At 31.1% G+C, this 21985-nt stretch overlaps 2 protein-coding genes, 1 long non-coding RNA gene and 1 pseudogene across 3 annotated transcripts; 2 read left to right on the top strand and 2 right to left on the bottom strand.

Annotated features, from left to right (window-relative positions):
* Positions 1-438: 438 nt before the first annotated feature.
* LOC129915788 (MOB kinase activator-like 1) lies at positions 439-4698 on the bottom strand. The gene is made up of 3 exons (XM_055995464.1): positions 4293-4698; positions 3860-4026; positions 439-953 (listed from the first exon to the last, which is right to left on the bottom strand). Exons 1-3 carry the CDS (start codon positions 4304-4306, stop codon positions 475-477), a joined length of 660 nt encoding a protein of 219 aa, XP_055851439.1. The 5' UTR covers positions 4307-4698; the 3' UTR covers positions 439-474.
* Positions 4699-9163: 4465 nt separating this feature from the next.
* Positions 9164-11924, top strand: LOC129917002 (cytoplasmic dynein 1 intermediate chain-like; annotated as a pseudogene).
* Positions 11925-12031: 107 nt separating this feature from the next.
* Positions 12032-13605, bottom strand: LOC129917003 (uncharacterized). The gene is made up of 4 exons (XR_008772578.1): positions 13326-13605; positions 13174-13243; positions 12498-13121; positions 12032-12433 (listed from the first exon to the last, which is right to left on the bottom strand). It is a non-coding gene; the product is annotated as an uncharacterized LOC129917003 (long non-coding RNA).
* Positions 13606-15160: 1555 nt separating this feature from the next.
* On the top strand, positions 15161-17269 carry LOC129917001 (nucleolar protein 56). The gene is made up of 3 exons (XM_055997299.1): positions 15161-15295; positions 15436-15838; positions 15914-17269. Exons 1-3 carry the CDS (start codon positions 15293-15295, stop codon positions 17017-17019), a joined length of 1512 nt encoding a protein of 503 aa, XP_055853274.1. The 5' UTR covers positions 15161-15292; the 3' UTR covers positions 17020-17269.
* The last annotated feature ends 4716 nt before the right edge of the window (positions 17270-21985 follow it).

Genomic DNA, 21985 nt, shown 5'->3' with positions numbered 1-21985 from the left:
GTGAAATAATAATAATAAAAAAAAATAAGATTAATATTTTCTTTTTCTATATAATTATTATGTAGTAGTAATTAAATGTGTAAAAATCAATCTTAAAGCTAAACGTAAAAATCTAGATAAGCGTTAAATAAAGTTTGTTTTTTTTTAAATTACTTAAAGTACACATTAAGAGTTGTGTTGGAAATAAAAACACAAAGAAAATAAAGATTTGAACAAAAAAATAAAATGCAAACTACGTACAATGATGCGCGCGTCGTGAAAAATTTCTTTCATTTTTTTTATTTTTGTTGATTTTTGTTTTATTGTTTCGAACAATTATTTTATGTTAATTGTTTTTTTTTTTTTTTTTTTGTTATAAAAATAATTGATTTTTAACATATATAATTTACAAAATACAATATATAGGTTAAGGAGGGGGCGACAGTTTAATTTGATTAATTTATTTTGTTTTTTTTTTTTTCTTTTTTTTTAAATTTAAATCTGCCGTTCATCCTTTGCTGTAAGCTTATTGATCAACTCCTGCAACGGAGCTAATTCTTTACGTTCAATCAAATCGAATTCTTGCACAAAAAATATAAAATGCTTAAAGGAAGTGTTGAGGTGAGCTTCTTCACCCAATGTTACCACTTCAGAGAAATGCTGGTGATAAATGTGCGCGTAAACTCGAAAGAGTCGTTTTAGTATTGTCTTGGCAATTGCTAGGAAATTTTTCGGAAAAGGTATACCAATTTTCGAAGGGAATAAGGTTTCGTCGTCTAGTTGGTCTTGGACCCATGTCATTAGATAGTCGATGTATTTGGGTGCACTGCATTTGATAGGTTTCTTTACCGCTTGACCGTCAGCCCATAGATATTCGTATTTTGGTCCAGCCGACATGTTGCCACAGCTTTCTTCAGTGCAGAATTCAGTAATGGTCCCATAAAGCATGTTGATTTGATTAAAGAAATCCACAGCTATAGAAAAAGAGAAAAGAAAACAGTTAAATAATGGTAATAATTAATTAAATTTAAAGCATTCTAAAAAATTTTTTTGGAAAATTGGAGGGAGCAGTTCGGAAAACTAAGTTTTTTTTTAGAAGTACAAAAAGTCTTCGTTGGTTAGTTTGAAGAAGAAATTTCATCTTCTGATGAATTGGTCCAGTTTTTAGTATTTTCAGAAATGATATAACGTAAACTTTTCTTTATTTTCTTTACTCCATTTTTCGGAGTTGTTTTGAAAGGCTCCTCTGAAATTTAATAATAATAATAATAATAATAATAATAAAAGCTCCATAGGAGCTGAGAATTCTTACAAAAGTCAATAATAATAATAATAATTTTAAACTATATGCCTGTAAGACCTAAGGTATTTTAAATGTAAACTGCATGGCACTAGCTCGAAGGAATAGAAAGATAGGAAAGAAGTTATTTTTTAAATAATGTTCCTTTTTATATCCCGATTATAAAAAAAAGGAAGAAGAGAATAAATAAATAAAGATAGAACAAATGTTAATATTACTATTTATGGTCCATTTTTTTTAGTTTAAAAGCTGACCAAAGTGGTCCAAGGGACAGGGTTACTTTGATCCACTCGAAAACTTAGGGATTATATTTGCTGCATTTGAAGAGCTATTGCTTTTTTATTTAACTAGTTGGAGACCGAAAAATATTTTTGATATGCGCGTATAAGTACATAAATAAGCAAATTAAGGATATACAATACAGCTTAAATCTTTGAAGTGATTTTTATATTCAAACTTACATTTGTATAAAAGGATTCAAGTTATCTAATAGAGAACCAAATTATTTATTTTCTTCTTTAAATTTAAAATATAAACAAAGCTTAATCCAAGCTAAGCTATAATTTGCAGAATCTACCATAGAACAGCAAATGTATTTTGGATATAATCTTTAAACTGAATTGAACGAATTTTTTGAACAAAATATTATGTTGTTTTCCTTCACTCCACTGAGAAGTTTCTGATTTAACACTTTTTTTCTGGAGTGAAGCGTAGAGTAGATGTATTTATGTTATTAAAGCCGGGTTTTTTTTAAAGTGAAAACTTCTTTAGTATCGTAGTGATTTCAAACACGATGAAACGAAAAAGCCACAGGAAGAATCAATTGATTATAACTTTTTTGTTTTAATAGATAGATGTACTGTGGATAGGTAATAGAATTAACTATAATTGTACAAAATTTCAATTAATTTCATATTCAAAATCCTGAGATAACGGTGAAAAGATGTTCTTTTTCCAAACACGTTATATCTTTTGAACTAGAGCACATACAAATTTGATTTAATGATAAAAATGATTTTTTTAAGGTTTCACTTCTACCACTTGTGAGTTGCACACATTTTTTTTTATTTTTTTTTGTAACTCAGTACTTACATAGCTCAGTAAGATTTTGAACTAAAAGCTACAAGAAATGATTGCTAAGGATAATACGTTTCGACAATAAATTCAAATAATCGTTTGTTGTTGTTTACAGCATAAAATATTAACTCAGTAAAATACTGAGTACCAATAAAAGACGACTTGAACTCTGAACTGGAAAAAAGACGGATAAATTCTTCATACAAAACTCTGGCTTTTTTCCTAGGAAAAAAATGCAAACTTTTATTACCAATTATCTTTCAACATGAAGTAAATGCCATTGTAAAATGAGTAGGACTAAACCTTCAATTAAATCAGCGTAATAAAAATATTACCATTATGTATGATATTAAAGCTGCCCTAAAAGCACTGAAAAGTCATAATCCTGGGCCATTAATGTCCAGGGGAACGAGGAGGCAGACTCTTTACCAAAAGCGGGAGCAATTTCCGTCTTTAGTGGGAGAAATCGTTATTGAAAATAAAATAAAAATTGACGAGGAGACCAGGAGAGCACAAGACTGGGCAAAACTACCAAAATTAAAACAAGCCAAAATGCTTCTCAGGAACTATAACCAAGATCTTTTCAAATCCTGTATTAGTCTAAAAAATCCTGTATCATTCTAAATCTCGTGATTTATTCTAAAGCTCGGATTGAGGGTAAGTGAAAACCTACGTAAACCTTTAGCGAAGTAGATTTAGAATAAATCCCGAGATTTATTCTAAATAATCTACTTAGCTAAATCTCAAATTTAGGGTAGATGGAAACATAGTATAAGCTAGGAAGGCACCTAAACATATTGCAGAGATTCCGTAATCAACAAAAAGAAAAACAAGATCTGGGCAGTTGCAACGCACTATATAAAATTCAGCTAGCTAAAAAGGGGACGCAATAAATCTTATAGGTCGCACTATCAAAGTAATAAGACGGATTAAATAGAAAAAGTTATATCGTTTACTACGAAACGTCAACTAGAAACAAACTTCCCAACAAAATTATAATTCTTATCGAAAGAGATTTCCGGTATTAAATTTCAAAATAGATAACAGCCCTAAGAAACTTTCCCAGTCGAAAATTATAAAAAGAACCGGGGAATTCAAAAAATATTGGCGCCTTCATTTTATCAAGTCTACAATCTACAATCCATAAAAGTATTAGGAACTTGTTCGGCATAAGATAACACAACAAGAACATTTTCATTTCCATTCATAAATGTATTTTCTGTTCTCAAAACAATTCTTAAGCAAAAGTGAAATGTTTTTGCAAGAAGCTCATATCCAATACCGTTTATCAATTATATTAAACTAGGTACATTGGCAGGCTATTGAACTTAACGTACACAAAGCCTTTTTCGTGAAATATTCATTCAATCAAAATTGTTTTCATTGATTATCCGATTTTGGCTACGCACTTAAATTCTATGTAAATAAATCCAAGACTATTATATTTTCATGACGTAAGCTTACTAATGAAATTAAAAGAAAAGAATAACAACTCAAACTTACTATTAACAGCTACCCATTCGTTTAAATCCTCGCCATCGGGAAGAGCAACTGCATTTCGCAAATTTCCAGATCCCAAAGTGGCGGCAGCATGTTTCATGAGATCATACTGATGGGTTCCTTCCGGAATGTTCTTTTTCGGTTTAAATGTTTTACTCGAACGTGATCCACTTGAAATTGAAAAAATTACAATTTCCAATTATTTACAAAAATTATTGATTATAAAAAAAAAAGTTCAAAAGGTTGAGGTCACTGGACTTGGGTCTTCTCTAAGACCAGTCTACAAGAACAAAAAAAAAAAAGACGGGTACTTTAAAGAGATAAATAATTCTTATCTTTCTTCAAAAAAAGATCAAAACCAAATCAATCGGAAACGATGTGATCATAAATTTATTTTTAATTTATATGTTCTTGTCCTTGGCAGGAGTATACTTACAACAAAAACTCCATTTTTCCGTCTGGATGAAAAAACTTTTTGTTGTTTCGTCGTCGGGACGGCACGGCACTTTTTCAAGTCGAAAGAAGTTTTTTCGTTTTTCGTTTCTTTTTCTTCTGTTCTTATGTCCAGCAACAAAAACAGGAATATTGCGTTTGAATTTTATTTAATGCGAGTTAAACACTCAAGTCAAATAATAAACAATAATATTGAAATTGTTTTGTTGGAAAATAAAATGAATAAAACTAAAATCTTTCTTTTTTGCAATATAAATTTACTAGGAAATAAATAGATAATAGAAATAATGCAACTCAAAAAGAAAGAAGAACCTGTCTCACACAATCACAATAAAAATTAAAGCAAGCAAAAAATCTTTGGCAATATGGCCTGTTCGCAGTATAGTTGGTGTAGTTGTGTGTTTGCATGTGAACTGTGAAAATTTGACATTTTGGTTGGTTTTGTGCATTTGTGTTGGTGTTTTGTCAGATGACATTTGAAATTTTTGGGGCGAAGTGGCGAATTTGTGGAACGTAAACCGAGAGTGGATGGGTATGAGTACAGTAAAAACCAAAAATTAAGTACACTTTCATTGAGGAATTTTGTTTAAAGGCTTGACCACATCGGAAAAATACTTGTATGGAACATCAATAGGGAATATTTATCTATTATTTACCCAGCAAACGTAGAACTACAGAAAAAACTGGTGAAATATGTACGTAAAAGAAGTACTTCTTTTCCACTGAAAAAAGATAGGAGCTCGGGAAAAAATTCAGTTATATACTTTCTGTATAATAAGAATACGTGAAGCAGCTATCTCTTTCTTGCATGCAAGATGAAATAAATTTCCCCTCCATTAATAGTACAGACAAATGTACTTCAAAAGTGCATCAGCGAAGCACTTCTGGAAGTGGTTCTGATGTACATTTCCCAGTACTTTTTTACCTACAGAAAAAGCACTGAAACTTGTACTTTTAAAGTACTTATTTGGAGCACTTTCATGGGTTTATATCCGTATTGCTAAAATCCATATTTTAATTTCATCTGAAAATAAAAAAATCTTCAAAACAAACAAACAATTCTTTTAAACAACTATTATTTAATATTTTATTGGAAAAACACAAAATAGTTTTTTTTTTGAAAACAAAATACATAAAAAAAAGATCCTTGGGCACGCGACTGTGGCCTGGCCAGTTGAGAAAAATGAAAAAGAAAAAATACTCTGCAGTCTGCACTTTGGTGGTAGTTTTTGTATCTTGTTTGATTTTTTTTTTCTAAATGCTCAAGGCTGAAGCTGCTGTAAACTCAGTCAATGATGTCTGGAATTGATCGCCACTAAAAGACAGAAAAATCAACAACTTTATAATTTATTAATTTTATAATCAGCATACCTTTATTTTCCAAATCAATTGGTGGTTGTTTTTGTATCATTTTTGTGTTACTTTTTTTTCTAAATGCACAAGGCTGAGGCTGTGCATTTTGATGGTGGAAATACATTTTTGTGGCGTGCCGAAGAATTTGTGTGGTAGATATTGTTTAGAGAAAATAGTTTTCACAAATAACACTCAACACTGAGAAGATTATATATTTTTTAAATTAAATTGTTTTTATTTTTATTCTTCAAATGGAGCAGCGAAAAATTTTTTTGATGTTGCTGTGGCTGTGGCTATCAAGGTTTTACTGGTTTCACTAGAAAATATAAAATGTAGAAAAAGTCAAATCAAACGCGAGCCGCCATTACAAAAGACACAAAACTTTGTGCATTGCATACATCGCGCTCGTTTCCTCCCATTTATCAAAGAAGAGTTTATTTTTTCAGGAGAAACAAAACTTCTATTTTTGGAGGGGAGAGATTTTGGTAAATAAGGAAACACATACATCCTCAAAATAAGCTTTGTTGGTGGTTGTATTTTCCCCTAAACTACTGAGGTTTGGTTTGCAGGGTAGTACTTAAAACTACTTTGAACTACTTGTGCTATATTAAGTGGGTTTTTTTATTTATTTATATAGATTTTGCACAAAAATCGACATCGAGATATTTTAAATCAAAACAATTTCGGTATTAAAAACAACAACTATAGGGGTATTCACAATCCGATGCAACTGGTCTAGTATCATTGCAAAAGTGCAAAAGTGTAAAATCTTGCAACACTACAACAACAAAATAGGGGTATTCACGATCTGGTGCAACAGGCCTAGTAAAAGTGTAAAATTTTATTTTTTTACAATAGATCGTGAACGCATTTCTTCTTATCTATAGTAAATATTGAATGGAATCCATGATATGATTTATATCAGCTTCACTCTTTTTTTTACGGAGTTGTCTTTCCACCGATGCTTCTTCTTTTTTTTATAATTTCATTCCTTGTTGTGTTCGGGTTAATTTATTTTCACAAATTGCATCAAAAGAAACAAAATAAAAAAGAATTAGAATAAAAAAGATAAACTGTTCATCATGGGCGACACGCGACGGCGAGCTGCCATCTGTCAAAAAAATTTTACACCATTGTATTTTTATTTTGCAATAGGGTTAGGGTATAGCAAAAGTGCAAGACCATTGTAAAATTTCAATCCATATATTTTGTTGTTGTAGTGTTGTAAGATTTTACACTTTTGCACTTTTGCAATGATACTAGACCAATTGCATCGGATCGTGAATACCCCTAATATATGGATTGAAATTTTACAATGGTCTTGCACTTTTGCTATACCCTAACCCTATTGCAAAATAAAAATACAATGGTGTAAAATTATTTTTGACAGATGGCAGCTCACCATCGCGTCGCCCATGATAAACACTTTGTCTTTTTTATTCTGTTTATAATGGTTGTCGCTACTCATGTTCCGTAATTTAGTTTCTTTTGATGTAAAATAATTAGTAAAAATTAATTAACCAGAACAAAACAAAGAATTAAATTATAAATAATCGAAAAAAAGAAGAAGCAACGGTGGAGGAAAAAAAACATCATTCATGCTTCAATATTTACTATAGATAAGAAGAGGGGCGTTCACGATCTATTGTAAAAAAATAAAATTTTACATTTTTACTAGGCCTGTTGCATCAGATCGTGAATACCCCTTATATTTTCTGTATAGATATTTGAAAAATCCAGATCATTATCCAGATAGTAATGCCAAGGTACTCAAATTGTTGTGTTATCGATAATTTATACAGAAATATCAAAAATATTTATCAGAAAAAAAAGCGGAGAAGATGAGGTTTGAAAAAAGCTCTCATAGAAAAAAATAACCCAAATTTTATTTGACATGATTGCATTGAAATGGTATTCACTATCCGATGCAAGTGGTCTAGTATCATTGCAAAAGTGTAAAATAAAATCTTACAACACCACAACAACAAATATCCCTACTAACAATTTTGCTTCTATAATGCTTTATAGAAGAAACAATTGCATCTGTAAAGCTTTATAGAACCAAAATAGTTTGTCGGGATACGGAATACAATTTTACAACAGTCTTGCACCCTAAAGGCTTAACTACATTCAACACTTTTGGAAAAAGTACAAAAGTGAAAATATTTTTTTTCTAGCTAGCGGGATTTTTTTGTAAAAAAAGAGATTACAAATTGATTTTTGGACGGAAAAATAAGCATTCTGCATCATTTATTTTAATTTTCTAGCCCGAAAAACCATACAAAAATGCGTTTGAAAATTTTCACTTTTGTACTTTTTCACTTTTTGAGCCAATGTAGTTATGGCTTAACCCGTACCACCCAACTAACATTTCAGCTTCGGTTAAAGGCTTGGCCACACCGGAGGGTACATGCGGTAGCGGTACGGGTAATTGTATGAAAAAAATTCCAAACTGAAGGCTTGGCCACACCGGAGGGTACGCGGTAGCGGTACGGGTAGCGGCAACGATATTTGTATTAAAAAAAATTCCACACCCGAACGTTGATGTGTCAGTTTGGAATTTTTTCCATACAAATACCCGTACCGTTACCTGTACCTCTACCGCGTACCCTCCGGTGTGGCCAAGCCTTGACATATCAACGTTCAGATGTGGAATTTTTTTCATACAATTACCCGTACCGCTACCGCATGTACCCTCCAGTGTGGCCAAGCCTTTAAGGTATTACAAAAGCTACATTTCAGCTTTTTTTAAACTTTAGTAAGGTTGTCTCTACCGAAGCTTTGAGATTTGACAGATAGTTTTGAAAGAGCTCTTCAATAAATGTCTTATCGAAATTTAAAAAAAAAAAACTACAAAAACAAAAAAGAATTCTTTTTTAACTGGTTTTAAATCATGAATTTTATCTTTTGATCTGATTTATATATAACATTCCATTAGTTTTTAGTATATCTTTTAATAATAATTTTAAAAGTATATCATTTTTTTACCACACCCAGGAATCGATCTTCGTATCTGCTTGGTGGTAGTCCACCACTCTACCCACTCGGCCATCCTAGTATATTCATTAAGGGGTAATAACACCTTGTAAACAATGAAATGCCATTTTAAAGAAATAGCATTAGTTTGAAAAAATTATTTCATTCCAAAAACAAAATTCGTTGAAAAAAAGACCATAAAATCGTTAAATTTTAATATTTCAAAAAAATCTTACGTACTTCTCTAGAGAATAGTATTTTTAAGCTCCGCACAAAATTTCAGCCCAATCGGTTAAAAACTTTAGGAGTTAGTTGGTCGCCCGATGGGAGCACAGGATTTTACTATCATCCTGAACTACACCGCCATTTAAAAAAATTCACATCATTAAAAAATTTAACATTAGCATATTCTGTTACCTATTAATATACTTAATTAAACTAAACAAACACCAAAAGAAAATAATAGGTGTGTTTTTTTGTTTATCTATATAGATTTTGTGCAAAAAAACGACATCGAGATTTTTGAAATCCGTGTAAAAGTTTGGCAGCACTGAACATTAACTTTGACAGCTGTCTGTCAAAAAGTTTGCTTTTGCTTTTTTATTTAAAAAATTAAAATTTAATAAAACAAAGCTCTAAACAAAATGAGAGAAAAAAAAAACAAACAAAAAAAATCGTAGAATTGTTCCTGTTTTACCTATGCTTACTTATGAAGCCCAAGGAGATGACGAACAGAGATCGCTGCCACACATCGACAATGGTGACCATTCCAAACTACCACCAGGAATTCTACCACATGGTTTGCCCACTATGAAGGAAGTTGCATCAGCCATAACACCACTTGAACACAAAAAAGAACCTGAAGAGAAAAATAGAGTAAGTGAATTTTTTCTCTCCTCTCTTTACATCAATTTAACATTTGTGCTTTCAGTTAAGGAACTATCGGAAGAACAAAAACAGATGATCATCTTGTCGGAGGACTTTCAGAGGTTTGTTCTACGCGCTGGTCTCTATCTGAGAATGTCGACATCTACACAGACTACATTGGAGGTGGTGATAATGAAGAGTCAAACGATGAGAGGACACATGCTAGGTTATCATTGAATCGAGCTTTCTACGAAGACCGATGGTCTAAGAATCGATGCATCACTTCAATGAATTGGTCAACACATATTCCTGAACTGATTGTTGATTCATATCACAATAATGAGGTTTGCAATTTTATTTTTTTCTACAATTCTATCTAAAACCCACTAAATAACTTTTTATAGGAGAGTCCCAATGAACCAGATAGTGTTGTAATGGTCTGGAACACAAAATATAAAAAACAAACACCCGAAGATGTATTCCATTGTCAGATATGTCCATATGTCAGCATGCTTTGCTAAATTCAATCAAAATCTTATACTCGCTGGAACGTATTCCGATCAGATTGTATTATGGGATAATCGAGTGCAAAAGCGGACACCCATCCAGAGGACACCTCTAAGTGCAACTGCACATACGCACCCAGTGTATTGTTTTGCAAATGGTTGGCACACAGAATGCACACAATGTGATATCCATCTCATCCGATGGCAAGCTTTGCTCATGGAGTTTGGATAAGTTGTCGATGCCGCAAGATACACTGAAATTGCAGCAACGGCAATCGAAGCCAATTGCTATCAGTTGCATGTCCTTTCCGTCGAATGGTAAAAGTTTGTTGTGATTTTCCATTTGCTTATAAATAAATCGTTATTTTTACTCAAGCTTATCGACATGGAATACGTTCGGGTGTGTCTGAAGTCTATGAGAAGCATTTGGGTCCAGTGAAGGGAATACCAACTCATCCAAATCAATCTACACCAGATTTTGAAGATTTGTTCCCTACATCGTCCAATGATTGGACAATTAAGTTATGTAGTCTTAAGGTGAAATTTAATATCTACTATAACAACCAATATGTATAACATTTTTTGTATTTACTTGTAGGACACTAAACCATTATATTCATTTAAAGATAATTAAGATAATGTTATGGATGTTGCATGGTCTCCAATTCATCCCGCCTTGTTCGCTTCTGTCGACGGCAGTGGTCGCCTTGATATATGGAATTTAAATTAGGATACCGAAGTGCCCTCAGCATCGGTCGCAAGTTATCGTAACAATGCTTCCCACAAATTCTTTCGTCGATGAGCAGAATTAGCTTTAGAAAACTTCCATTACTGTACAAATTGTATGTGATGTATATGGGTTAGTGTTTTTTTTTTTGTGGTTATATATGCTATGCATAGCTATATTTAATTTATTTTTTTTGTCCCCCTTTAATCTAGCCCATGGAAGTGTATATCGACGATGAAGACAAACTCACTTTGCATGGTTTGCAACAGCATCAAGTTTAATTGAAGGAAATCGAGAAGAACAAGTAACACTCGCCAGCAATTTTCAACTTTTTTAATTTTCCAGAAAAATTTATACCAAATCGTATGCATTTGGATTCAATTAGCTCAAAAATCATAATGGTTTCATTCTATCAGCTCTAGTTTTTGAAATATTTAATTTTTCATATTTAGGGGCATGTTCGTTCATACTAATTTTTAAGTTTTGCCCATTTTGATCGTTTATTGAAATTTTCCAGAAAAAATTATACTAATTTAATTAATTAATTAATAAATTTAATGTATTTAAGGTCAGTAATCCTAAAAATCACATTTTTTTCTTTCTAGAAGCTCTATTTTTATTTATTATTTTTTAGTTTTTCACATTTTGGTGGCAATTTTCTACTATTTTTAAAGTTATGCATATTTTGACTGTTTGTTAACATTTTCCATACAATTTTTTATCAAACCTTATGTATTTGGGTCCACTAAGCCTGAAAATCACACTTTTTTTTCTATGAGCTGTAATTTTTCCGATATTTTCATTTTTCACATTTTGGGGGTAATTTCATTCTAAAATCTTTTTAGTTTTTCTTATCACATGCGTTTTTAAAGTTTCACTGGAAAAATTTATTTCGACTGTAATGTATTTCGGTTCAGTAGCTAAACAAAAATACAAAATAAAAATTTACAAAAAAAAATTTGTATGAGTTTTTATGTATGAATAATTTAAAAACTAGATCTGCTAGAAAAAAAACTAAAAATGTTGTTTTCGGAATCAGCACCCTCCATTTAGTAAGACATGATAAACAACGATCGGGAAAATTTTTGTGTGTTGGGCAGTGAATTTATGTGGTTAAATTAAAGAAAAATGTATTAAAAGAGACTTCAAAACTATTCAAATAAAAATTTTAAGTTGTAATAATTGAAACTTCTCAACCACGATTCTTATTTCACTAATATCCCGCCTTTGTAAGGACTCCCACAGCTGGACCAAGAATGCTAGCTTGCAAATAAGTTTTTTGTTTAATTGCAATTTAATTTTAATTTTGATTTATTGAACTTCCTATTGACTTAAAATAACTTATTTCTAAGATACATTGATAGATACAAAATTTTGTTAGCACAAAGGGGGCCTAACGTTAAATAATGACAAAGTTATAAAATATAAACAAATATAATACATGGATAAACTTTATTTAAAAAGTCTGCTGTCTAGGCGGTTGTCCTCGAGGTGTTCAGACCCGGATGTCCAGTTGTAGGGTTGGTTGAGTGGGGTTTAATTCCTTCCGCTGCATAGCTGTTTAGGAGGGGAAAGTAATTGCGAAGAAGATTTATGCAGATATCATTTTCTCGGGATCCCGATGGGGGCTTTAGAGCCATCTGTAGAAGACATGTCCTACAGAAACAGGACGACATCAATGCAGGCAGAGTTCATCTGATGAAGAAAGAATAATGAATATATCGAACCAAAAAAGGAGAATTAATAAAAAAAAAATTACCCGCAATCAAAATTGGGGACATAAATGATGCTCTGAAACATTTACTATAACGTTCTTTCAAATATTTCTTCCACATCAACTTTCAAGATGGTATAGTTTCCACATCACATGTCGTCCAAGTTTATAAACGTCGATACCATCATTTGCACAGGCAGTGAAGTGATCTTCTTCTAAGATGGCTTTTCATCAACGGGTCTTGGTTCTGATATCATTTACATAAAGTGAGGTCAATTTTAGGGAGCTGAAGAATATGGGTGTTGAATGAGCTGCATAATGCGATGTTAGGATTGTCTTGCTTATTGCTGTCTGCTGTTTGGGATGAAAAGTATTTCCTGGGGGAATATTTTTCGGCTTTTCTTCGCAGCGCACATACATGACGTGTATATTTTTAAAAAGTTATGAAACTGTTTTTGTGGTGGGCATTCTATTGAGGCAAATGATTAACAACAAGATCTTTGTTATAATTTATCCATGTTTATCGTCAAAGAATAAACGTTTTCGCAAACGAGCGGGCATTCCAAGAGCATTTTACACTACATTTGGCTTTGCATGGGGGTTGAAGGTACCGGCACGATTAAGACACAAGCGCACAATACACAGAATTCTTCTTTTGTGAAATAATTCCTAGAAAAAAAGATTAATTATGCTAGCTCATTGTAAGAATAAATTGTTTTACTTTCCATCTGGTTTCAGGTTTTTTTCTTTAATTTTGCGGAAGATATCGCACTCTTGCAGAAACGTGAATCCTAAAATTATTAATCAAATTAAAACAAAACAAATTTTATGGTACAATTTTCATCTTTTTTCAAAAAATATGCTTGTACTTACATTGATTTGTGTTGTTTGCTATTCCTAATTGAATTCAATTTTAAATATTATATTTTTTTGTCATATATCTGTCAGCTGCAGCTGTCGTTCAATGGAATCTGACATTTAATACCTGTAATGTACCTTGGCAGTACTGTTTTCTATCGAGAGAAAGTAAAATCTGGATAATTATCTGGATTTTTGAAAAATCTATACAGATAAAGTTTTTGTTGTATTTAACACGTAAATTGTTTCGATTTCAAAAATCTCGATGTCGTTTTTTTGCACAAAATCTATATAGATAAACAAAAAAACACACCTAATATTTCTTCTTTGTTTTATACGCTGATGAAAATGACGCTCGATTTCATGGTTTACAAGGTGTTATTACCCCTTAATGAAATCAAAAACTTAATCAGTTCAAATAATATCACAAAAATGTCCGAGCTAAATTATTCAATGTCAAAACCAAAAAGTGTCCGAGCTAGATTATTCAATATCAAAACCAAAAATCAAATACAGAACTTTGTAATTTCTGTAAAGCTTCTATAAGTTCATTAAACAGGCTTATCCGAAAAAAAAGCTTTCTTCGTTTAAGTTTGTTTAACAGTATTTAAACAACTTATTAGAAGTTGTTAAAAAAGTCGGAACTATTAAGCAGTTAAATTCTGAAGCAAGCTCAGCACAAGCTGTATACAAAGTAGAACCTGTGAGATTTCAATTTACAGAAGCTGTTGGCTAGTTGGGACTTATTTTCTGATTTTTTTCTTGTCCTTGAATTTTTTTATACACTACCCAACTAACATTTCAGCTTCGGCTAAGGTATTACAAAAGCTACATTTCAGCTTCTTTTAAACTTCAGTAAGGTTGTTGGGCATGGAAAAAGGAGAACGTTATACAAGTTCGACTCTCTATAAGGATTTTAAACGAAGCTTTACCGAAGCTTTGAGATTTGGCAGATAGCTTCGTAAGAGCTTGTATAGCTCCTTAATACATGTCTTATCCAAATTAAAAAAAAAACAACTACAAAAACAAAAAAGGATTCTTTTTTAACTGGTTTTTATTTGATTTTAAATCATAAATTTTATCTTTTGACCTGAAATTATTTATATTATTCCATTATATCTATTGATAATAATATTAAAAGTATGTAATTTTTTTACCACACCCAGGAATCGAACTTCGTACATACTTGGTGGCAGTCCGCCACTCAACCCACTCGGCCATTCTAGTATATTCATTAATGAAATCAAAAACTTAATCAGTTCAAATAGCAGAAATGTCAAAAAAAATGTCTGAGCTAAATTATTCAATGTCAAAACCAAAAAGTGTCCGAGCTAGATTATTCAATATCAAAACCAAAAATCAAATACTAAACTTGGTAATTTCTGTAAAACTTCTATAAATTCATTAAACAGGCTTTTCCAAAAAGAATCTTTTTTTCGTTTAAGTTTCTTTAACAGTATTTAAAAAAACTTATTAGAAAATGTTAAACAAGTTCGAACTTCTATAAGCAATTAAATTCTGAAGCAAGCTCAATACAAGCTGTATAAAAAGTAGTACCTGCGAGATCTCAATTTATAGAAGCTGTTGTGCTAGTTGGGTATTGATGGTATTTTTCGTTAGCATCTTGCTATAGATTTTGGAGATTTTTCGTTTCGCTTCAGCTCCGTTTTTGTCTAATAAGCCCTCATCAAAATTCGGACTGCAAAATTATAATTTCCTTCTCGTTAAAATCCAACTCAATCTCTCGATTCTCCATGAAAATTCGAATTTTGCCACCTGCCAAATATTTTTGTGTTTCCACCTTAATGTCACAACCATTTTGTCCCAAAAAGTACATTTCGAAACAAAACTTTTTTCTAATCTGTCATTTTACGTCATTTCCAAAACTTCTCTCAACGCGCACGTGGAAAAACACGATCGACACACTGGCTGGATAACACATTTTTTCTTTTTATAAAACAAAAGAAAAATATCTTAACAAAATGGTAAATACACATTATAAATACATTATTTTAATATTCTACATCACCAAATTATCAAATCAAGAAACCATCAATTTATTTAGAAAAAAAAACTCACTCAGTTTTTGTAACCTCACATTTTTATTTTTTTCTTCCTCCCAAAGTCGCGCTTGTACGTTTTGTACGAGCACGCGGCTGGCTATGCCCTCTTTAGCGTCACCGAATTTGAGGAAATCTCCATGTTCTTACCTCAAGTTGAATCCTCTGTGACTGACTTTGCACGATTCAATGCAATCGTCAAACTGGTTAGCTTCTCTCCTTTCAAGACGGCCGTTTCTGCTTTGGAGAATATCAATGCCATTTCTGAAGGCATCCCACCTCAAGATCTTTTGGTATTTCTTGACGATTTCTTCTCGAAAATAAAGAAGAAGAAGTGTACTTTGGGTGTGGCTGATGCCAAGCTGGGAGCTGCCATCACCGAAGCTATTCAAGTTCAAAGTAGCCATTTCGGTGCTGTTCCAGAAATTCTTCGTGGCATTCGTTTCCATTTTCATCGTTTAGTTAAAGGTACATTCTAATCTTTAAGTTCCTTTTAAAAGAATATCTTTATTTATGATTTTTGTTTATTTATAAAAAAAAAAGGTTTTACTGACAAAGGAGCTGGCGTTGCTCAACTTGGTTTGGGTCACAGCTATTCGCGTGCCAAGGTCAAGTTCAATGTCCATCGTTCGGACAATATGATCATTCAGTCAATTGCACTGCTCGATCAATTGGACAAGGATGTGAATACATTCTCTATGCGAATCCGTGAATGGTATTCGTACCATTTCCCAGAGTTGGTCAAAATTGTTCCAGACAATTATATCTTCGCTAAATCTGCTAAATTCATTAAAGACCGTAAAACATTGACACAAGACAAATTGGAACAACTCGAGGAAATTGTAATGGATTCCTCGAAAGCTCAGGCTATAATTGACGCTGGTAAAATGTCAATGGGAATGGATATTTCGGTTGTGGATTTGATAAACATTGAAATGTTTGCTGAGAGAGTCGTAAAACTCTCGGAATATAGAAAGAAACTTTCTGAATATCTTCATAATAAAATGAATAGCGTTGCACCAAACTTGCAGTCTTTGATTGGTGATCAAGTTGGAGCCCGTTTAATCTCGCACGCTGGTTCATTGACAAATTTGGCCAAGTATCCAGCTTCGACAGTACAAATTCTTGGTGCTGAAAAGGCTCTTTTCAGAGCTTTGAAGACTAGAACTAATACACCGAAATATGGTTTGTTATATCATAGTTCTTTTATTGGTCGAGCTGGTCTCAAGAACAAGGGACGTATTTCTCGTTTCTTGGCTAACAAATGTTCGATTGCATCGAGAATTGATTGTTTCCTTGAACAACCGACAAGTGTGTTTGGTGAATCGTTGAAACAACAAGTCGAAGATAGGCTTAAATTCTACGAGTCTGGAGAGATTCCACGTAAGAATATTGAAGTGATGCAAGAAGCTATTGGTTTGGCTGCTAAAGAAACACCAGCTGATGTGGGTGCCAATGGTGAGGGTAAGAAGAAAAAGAAGAAGAATAAGAAGAGGAAATTAGAAGACGAAGAAGTTGCTACCAATGGTAATGGAGTAGCTGATGAGACGCAAGATGCTGAGGCAATAGAAAATGGAAATGGTGAAGCTGAGAATGGAGAGCCTAAGAAAAAAAAGAAAAAGAAGAAGAATAAGAATGCTGACGCTTAAAAAAACTTCACCATACTGAACTTATATACAAATCCTTTTATTGTATTTTTTTTTCTTTTTAGATTTAAGCTTACTAGACTATAGTTTTATAAAAAAAAAATAAGAGCTTGTTTGGTTATTGTAGATGAGGATGATTTGAGTAGATGGTACTCTTTGAATTTTTATTTTGTCTATATTTTGAACTACTCTTTTATTATAACTTTCAAAAAAAAAAATATTAAAACCAATAAAAATAACTAAACTGTCTTCGGTTTAACCAAAAAAGATACTTTTTTTTTAATTATCTTTTTAAATTGATTCATTGGGAATAAAAGGGTAAATTCACAAACGTCAAAGGAGTATATTTTAGCTTTTCAAAAAGGTATAGGACATTATAATGTGCTTTTGTTTTTTTGTTAAAATTTTTTTCCAAATTCCCTCCCGCGTGTATATATGTAAAATGCCTGTCACTCAAAAAAGGGATCAGGTACGATTTTGAAATTTACAAATTTGGAATCCTGAGATCATTTCGAACAAATCTGCATCATTACTTTTGGGATCCATTTTTATAAAACCTGCCGCGTTTTCAAGACCACCGTGAGTAACGAATAAAAATAAATCTCTTGACAATATCCATTTGCCACTGGAGATCAATGGATCGGATCAACTACAAAAACTATTTGAAATTGAAATCGGCATAAGTATGTAGCCTGCTTTTTGGAATTGATTTTTAAAACTAAATAAAAAGGTAAGTACCTACCATATGCAATTTCAAAAAAGGTTAATTTTCTCAAAAACATTCATACCTACTAACTTTTTTGAGCTCATACTAAAATAAAGTTTTTTTTTTCTATAAAAAACGAATTTTAGGTTTTTCATAAACATTTACCAAATGTGTTTATAAAAAGTTTTAAAAATGTAAGCAACTTGAATTCTAAGAGCAATTTCATGCGACCCAGTCATGGATTTTATTTTTGTTCGTAAAATGGACTAAGGATTAAGGATTTTGATTAAACGCACTTTTGTGTATTTTTAATCCATAATTATAGATCGCGATCCGTAATCTCGACGTAAGCAAAATGCATTTTTCATGAGAGTCAAAGTCCACACAACATGTACAAAAATTGGAATCAATTCACCTTTATCATCTTAATGTGCCTGATTGATTTTGTACGAATCGCATATTTACTTTATAAGGGGCCGGTTATAGCGAAAAGGAAAATTGACCAGGAAATTTTTTGAAATCGATAATTAAAAAATAATAGTTTTATGCGATTTAAAGAACAAATGCCACACTTATCGATAGAAGATCTCTAAAACAATATGTTTTGATAAAAATATTTTCAACTGAACAATTATTCTTTGTTAAAAAAGCCATTTCTTTATTTTTCTGATCCAAACCATCAAAAAAACACAAATATTCATATTTACGAATAAACAATTGTTGAATTCAATTTTTTTTTTTTTGAAAACTTATTCTTTAATGAATTCCTATCGAATGGTGTGGGATCTTTTCTTGAAATTTCACCAATTATCGGTTTTAAACATTTTCCAGATCCGTTTTCCTGATCGCTATAACCGGCCTTTAAAGTCGCCGGTAAAAAAAAGTAACAGCAGAACAATAATGGATATTTTTTGTCTACTTTTCCAATTTTTTTTTGTTAATGTGAATACATAGTATGAGTAAAGTAGAATTTATTTTACATAGTCTCTCTTGAGATTGTTTGTCGGTAATCTTCAAGTGGTCATATCATAAGCCTCGTACCATCAGCCTATTCACCAACTATTTATACAATTAAGTTGTAGAAAAAGTGGATAAAAATGCCAATAGATTGGCCATTCATTGATGAAACAATTCAATATCATCTCGAAGACCAAAAACAACATGCAGGTCAACTGTTATAATAAACCCAAGATCTGAAGATATTCGTACCTGGCCACAGCTGTGACTGATGTAAGGATTTTGTTGCTGTCTTATTCTCAAGATGGAGTTGAAGTGTTACTCAAGTAACCTGAAATCATATATTCATACAACTTATGGGTGGTCTCGACCACTCTTAACTTATGATCCAAATTCCGAAACCGAAGTAACCCTCACAATGAAGTTGCTTGAATTTTTTTCTTGATAAATTTGTCGGTGCAGTCAGCCAGCGGCCTTGAGTTTGAAAACACCTTCATCCATAAAGTTAAAAAAGTAAAAAATATTTTACGTGTAACGGTTTTCGTTTTATTTCATTAATATACGTTAAGTTTCATTTTTGTTTTTAATTAAAATTAAATAAAAATGTTCTATTATACCAAGTTTTATCACGTCGAACAAAGTTTTTTTTTTTTATTTCTTTTGATTTGTTGTTGTTTTTAAATTTTTTTTTTTTTCAATACGTTTTTGAAGTAACTTGTTAACATCCAAGTTTAATCATTTCATTTGTTAATATAATTTCATTATTTTTTTCAAGTCCAATGTTCCTGAACAATTAATTCGAAATATATTATTTATTTTTTTTATTTAATTATTTAATTACTTAATTTTGTTTTTTTTGTTCTTAATAAAATCTATGTTATAATTTTTGCTCACAAATCCCTAGGTATTTTTTTTGTGTTTAAATAATTTGTTTACTTTTTTTTTGTTATAAATATATTATGTATGTTTGTTTTATTTTTATTTTTACTCAAGAAGTTTTTTCATATAATTATTTATTTTTTACTCTTTCTTTTAAATATATATACTTAGTTTGTATGTTATGTTTTAATTTTTGTTTATTTAATAATTTTAAATATGTACACATTTTTAGCAAAAAAAAAAAAAAAATAAAAATCAATAGAAAATGGAAGTTATTTTTTTATTTTGTTAAGGAATACAAATTATATTTAATTTTTTGTGTAGAAGAGTAGATGGAATGTTGAAAATGTTTAAAACAAAAGGAAAATATTTAATAAAAACAAACTAAAAACAAAAATTTTAAATAATTTGCAAATTATTTAACTAATTGTTGTGCGTTACAATATATAATTTTTGTTACATACTTTTTTAAAGATTATAAAAGGTCAATATCAATTCAATTAGCTACCAATTATTTTTAATTGAAGAAGCCCAACACCTTTTTTTTTGTTTGATAGTTGAAAACAAAAACAAAAAAAAAAAAAACTAATATGATTACAAAATTTGTTTATAACTAAAATTGCAATTTATTATATATGTGTAAATTTAAACTATAATATATATATATTGTTATATTTATTTATCAATAAATGTATAATATCGTTTTGACAGTTTATGGTGGTATAATTAGACTGGAACGGAATGAAGCATGCAAAATATGTATAGAACAAGATTAAGGATAACATGCATCGATTTACTATTGTTTTTCTTTAACATTAAATACTTTTAGGGGAGAAAAGTATAATAAAATGTTGCGGGATGTGATGGAACTACCCAGTCTTCTAAAATTTATTTACTCACATTTTTAACAGAGTTTCAATCAAATATTAAGAATTTTGTTCTGATGGTTTCAGTGTTTTAAAATATGTATATTATTCCTGATGGATAATAGTCTGTAATTTTATTGCATAGAAACATAATTCGCAAGAAGTTAGTTTATTTTTTTTGTATTTCAGTTTCATTTGGGACATTCAGTCTTGGAAAAGCCCAAAACCATTACAATTTGCAATCATTAGTTAAATGTTTTCCTATGTAACTTTTTAAGAATAATCATTTTCGTTAATTATTAATATTTTAATTGATGCTCAAACTAGGCAAGTTAATTTTTGATTCGTTGATTTTGATGTATTGCATCACAAACATTGGGCGAATCCCCTGAATTTTTTAAGACATGTTATAAATAAAAATAAATGAACCGTCGCGGTTGGTGGTTTAATTAAAACTTAACTCGATCTCTAAAGACCAACCTGGAACTTTATGAACTTTCAAAATGCATTACTCAGCTTTGACCTTCTGAGTTGCATTCTGGAAGCTGGCTTGACCCACTGAGCGTTGCGTCACATTAAGTGTGACACAAAGTTGCTGTTATTCATTATTTAATAAATATATTAAAGTGAAGTGGGTCAGCTCTGGGTGATGCAATATGGGGCAAATTGTCAAATAGTTAATGTAAACTCTTTACAAATTTTTGGAACCTTCTTGTTCAAATAGTTTGATAACTGGTGAGGCGGTAAGCCAACGGCCTTTTTGTACCCTGACTGAATGACATGAATGTGGAAGTGATCTAGAGATCTGCAAACAAATGAACAACCAATTAATAAAAGTGAAAACTCGATGATCTGATAATTTTGCGTTACACATTATTGTAGTGTCTTTTATATTAAACTTCATTTGCAGATGTGTAAAGACGCATTGGAAATCAGCATCATGAAAAATTGTTCGAAACTGTTATTTTGGAATGCCATTCATAGTCCTTGTTCATATTAAAAATTTTCTCAAATATACGTTTGAAGAGAATTTTGTGAAATTACTTCAGATTTTCATCATTTCAAAATCATAATCAAACATTGAGCAACGCATATGAATCCGACCTAAGTAATGACAAGGCATGGGTATTCATCCGAATTCAGAACTGCCTTTCTCTGAATGAGTACAACGAAATTTCAAGTATTTCGTTAAAAGTCAATGAAGTTAGTACTGTCTAAAAAAACACATGCATTGCAACTTTTAACCCTCCTTCGTACATTATGTTTTTTTTTTTCATTACAATTATCATGATTCTATTAAATGATTTTTAAAACCAAACTTGAGAGCTAACTAGACACCCCGATCTTGCTGAAGGCGGCAAAATATGTTTTAGCTAAATTCTTTTTTTTTGGCAAATTTATAAAAAAAATAATAACTATTTATACCAATTTCAGTTAGTTAATTGACATTAGATACAACTTTTTTAAAAATAGTTTCTGCAACAATGTTTTGATAAATTTCACCACTTAACACTTTTTATCCAAACAAATCAATATTCTGGTATAAAAATATATAATATTC

This window comes from Episyrphus balteatus, chromosome 3, assembly GCF_945859705.1.
Source record: "Episyrphus balteatus chromosome 3, idEpiBalt1.1, whole genome shotgun sequence".
NCBI classification, from domain to species: Eukaryota; Metazoa; Arthropoda; class Insecta; order Diptera; family Syrphidae; genus Episyrphus; species Episyrphus balteatus.
Note: the sequence above shows the minus strand (reverse complement) of the source record. Positions and strands in the feature narration are given on the sequence as shown.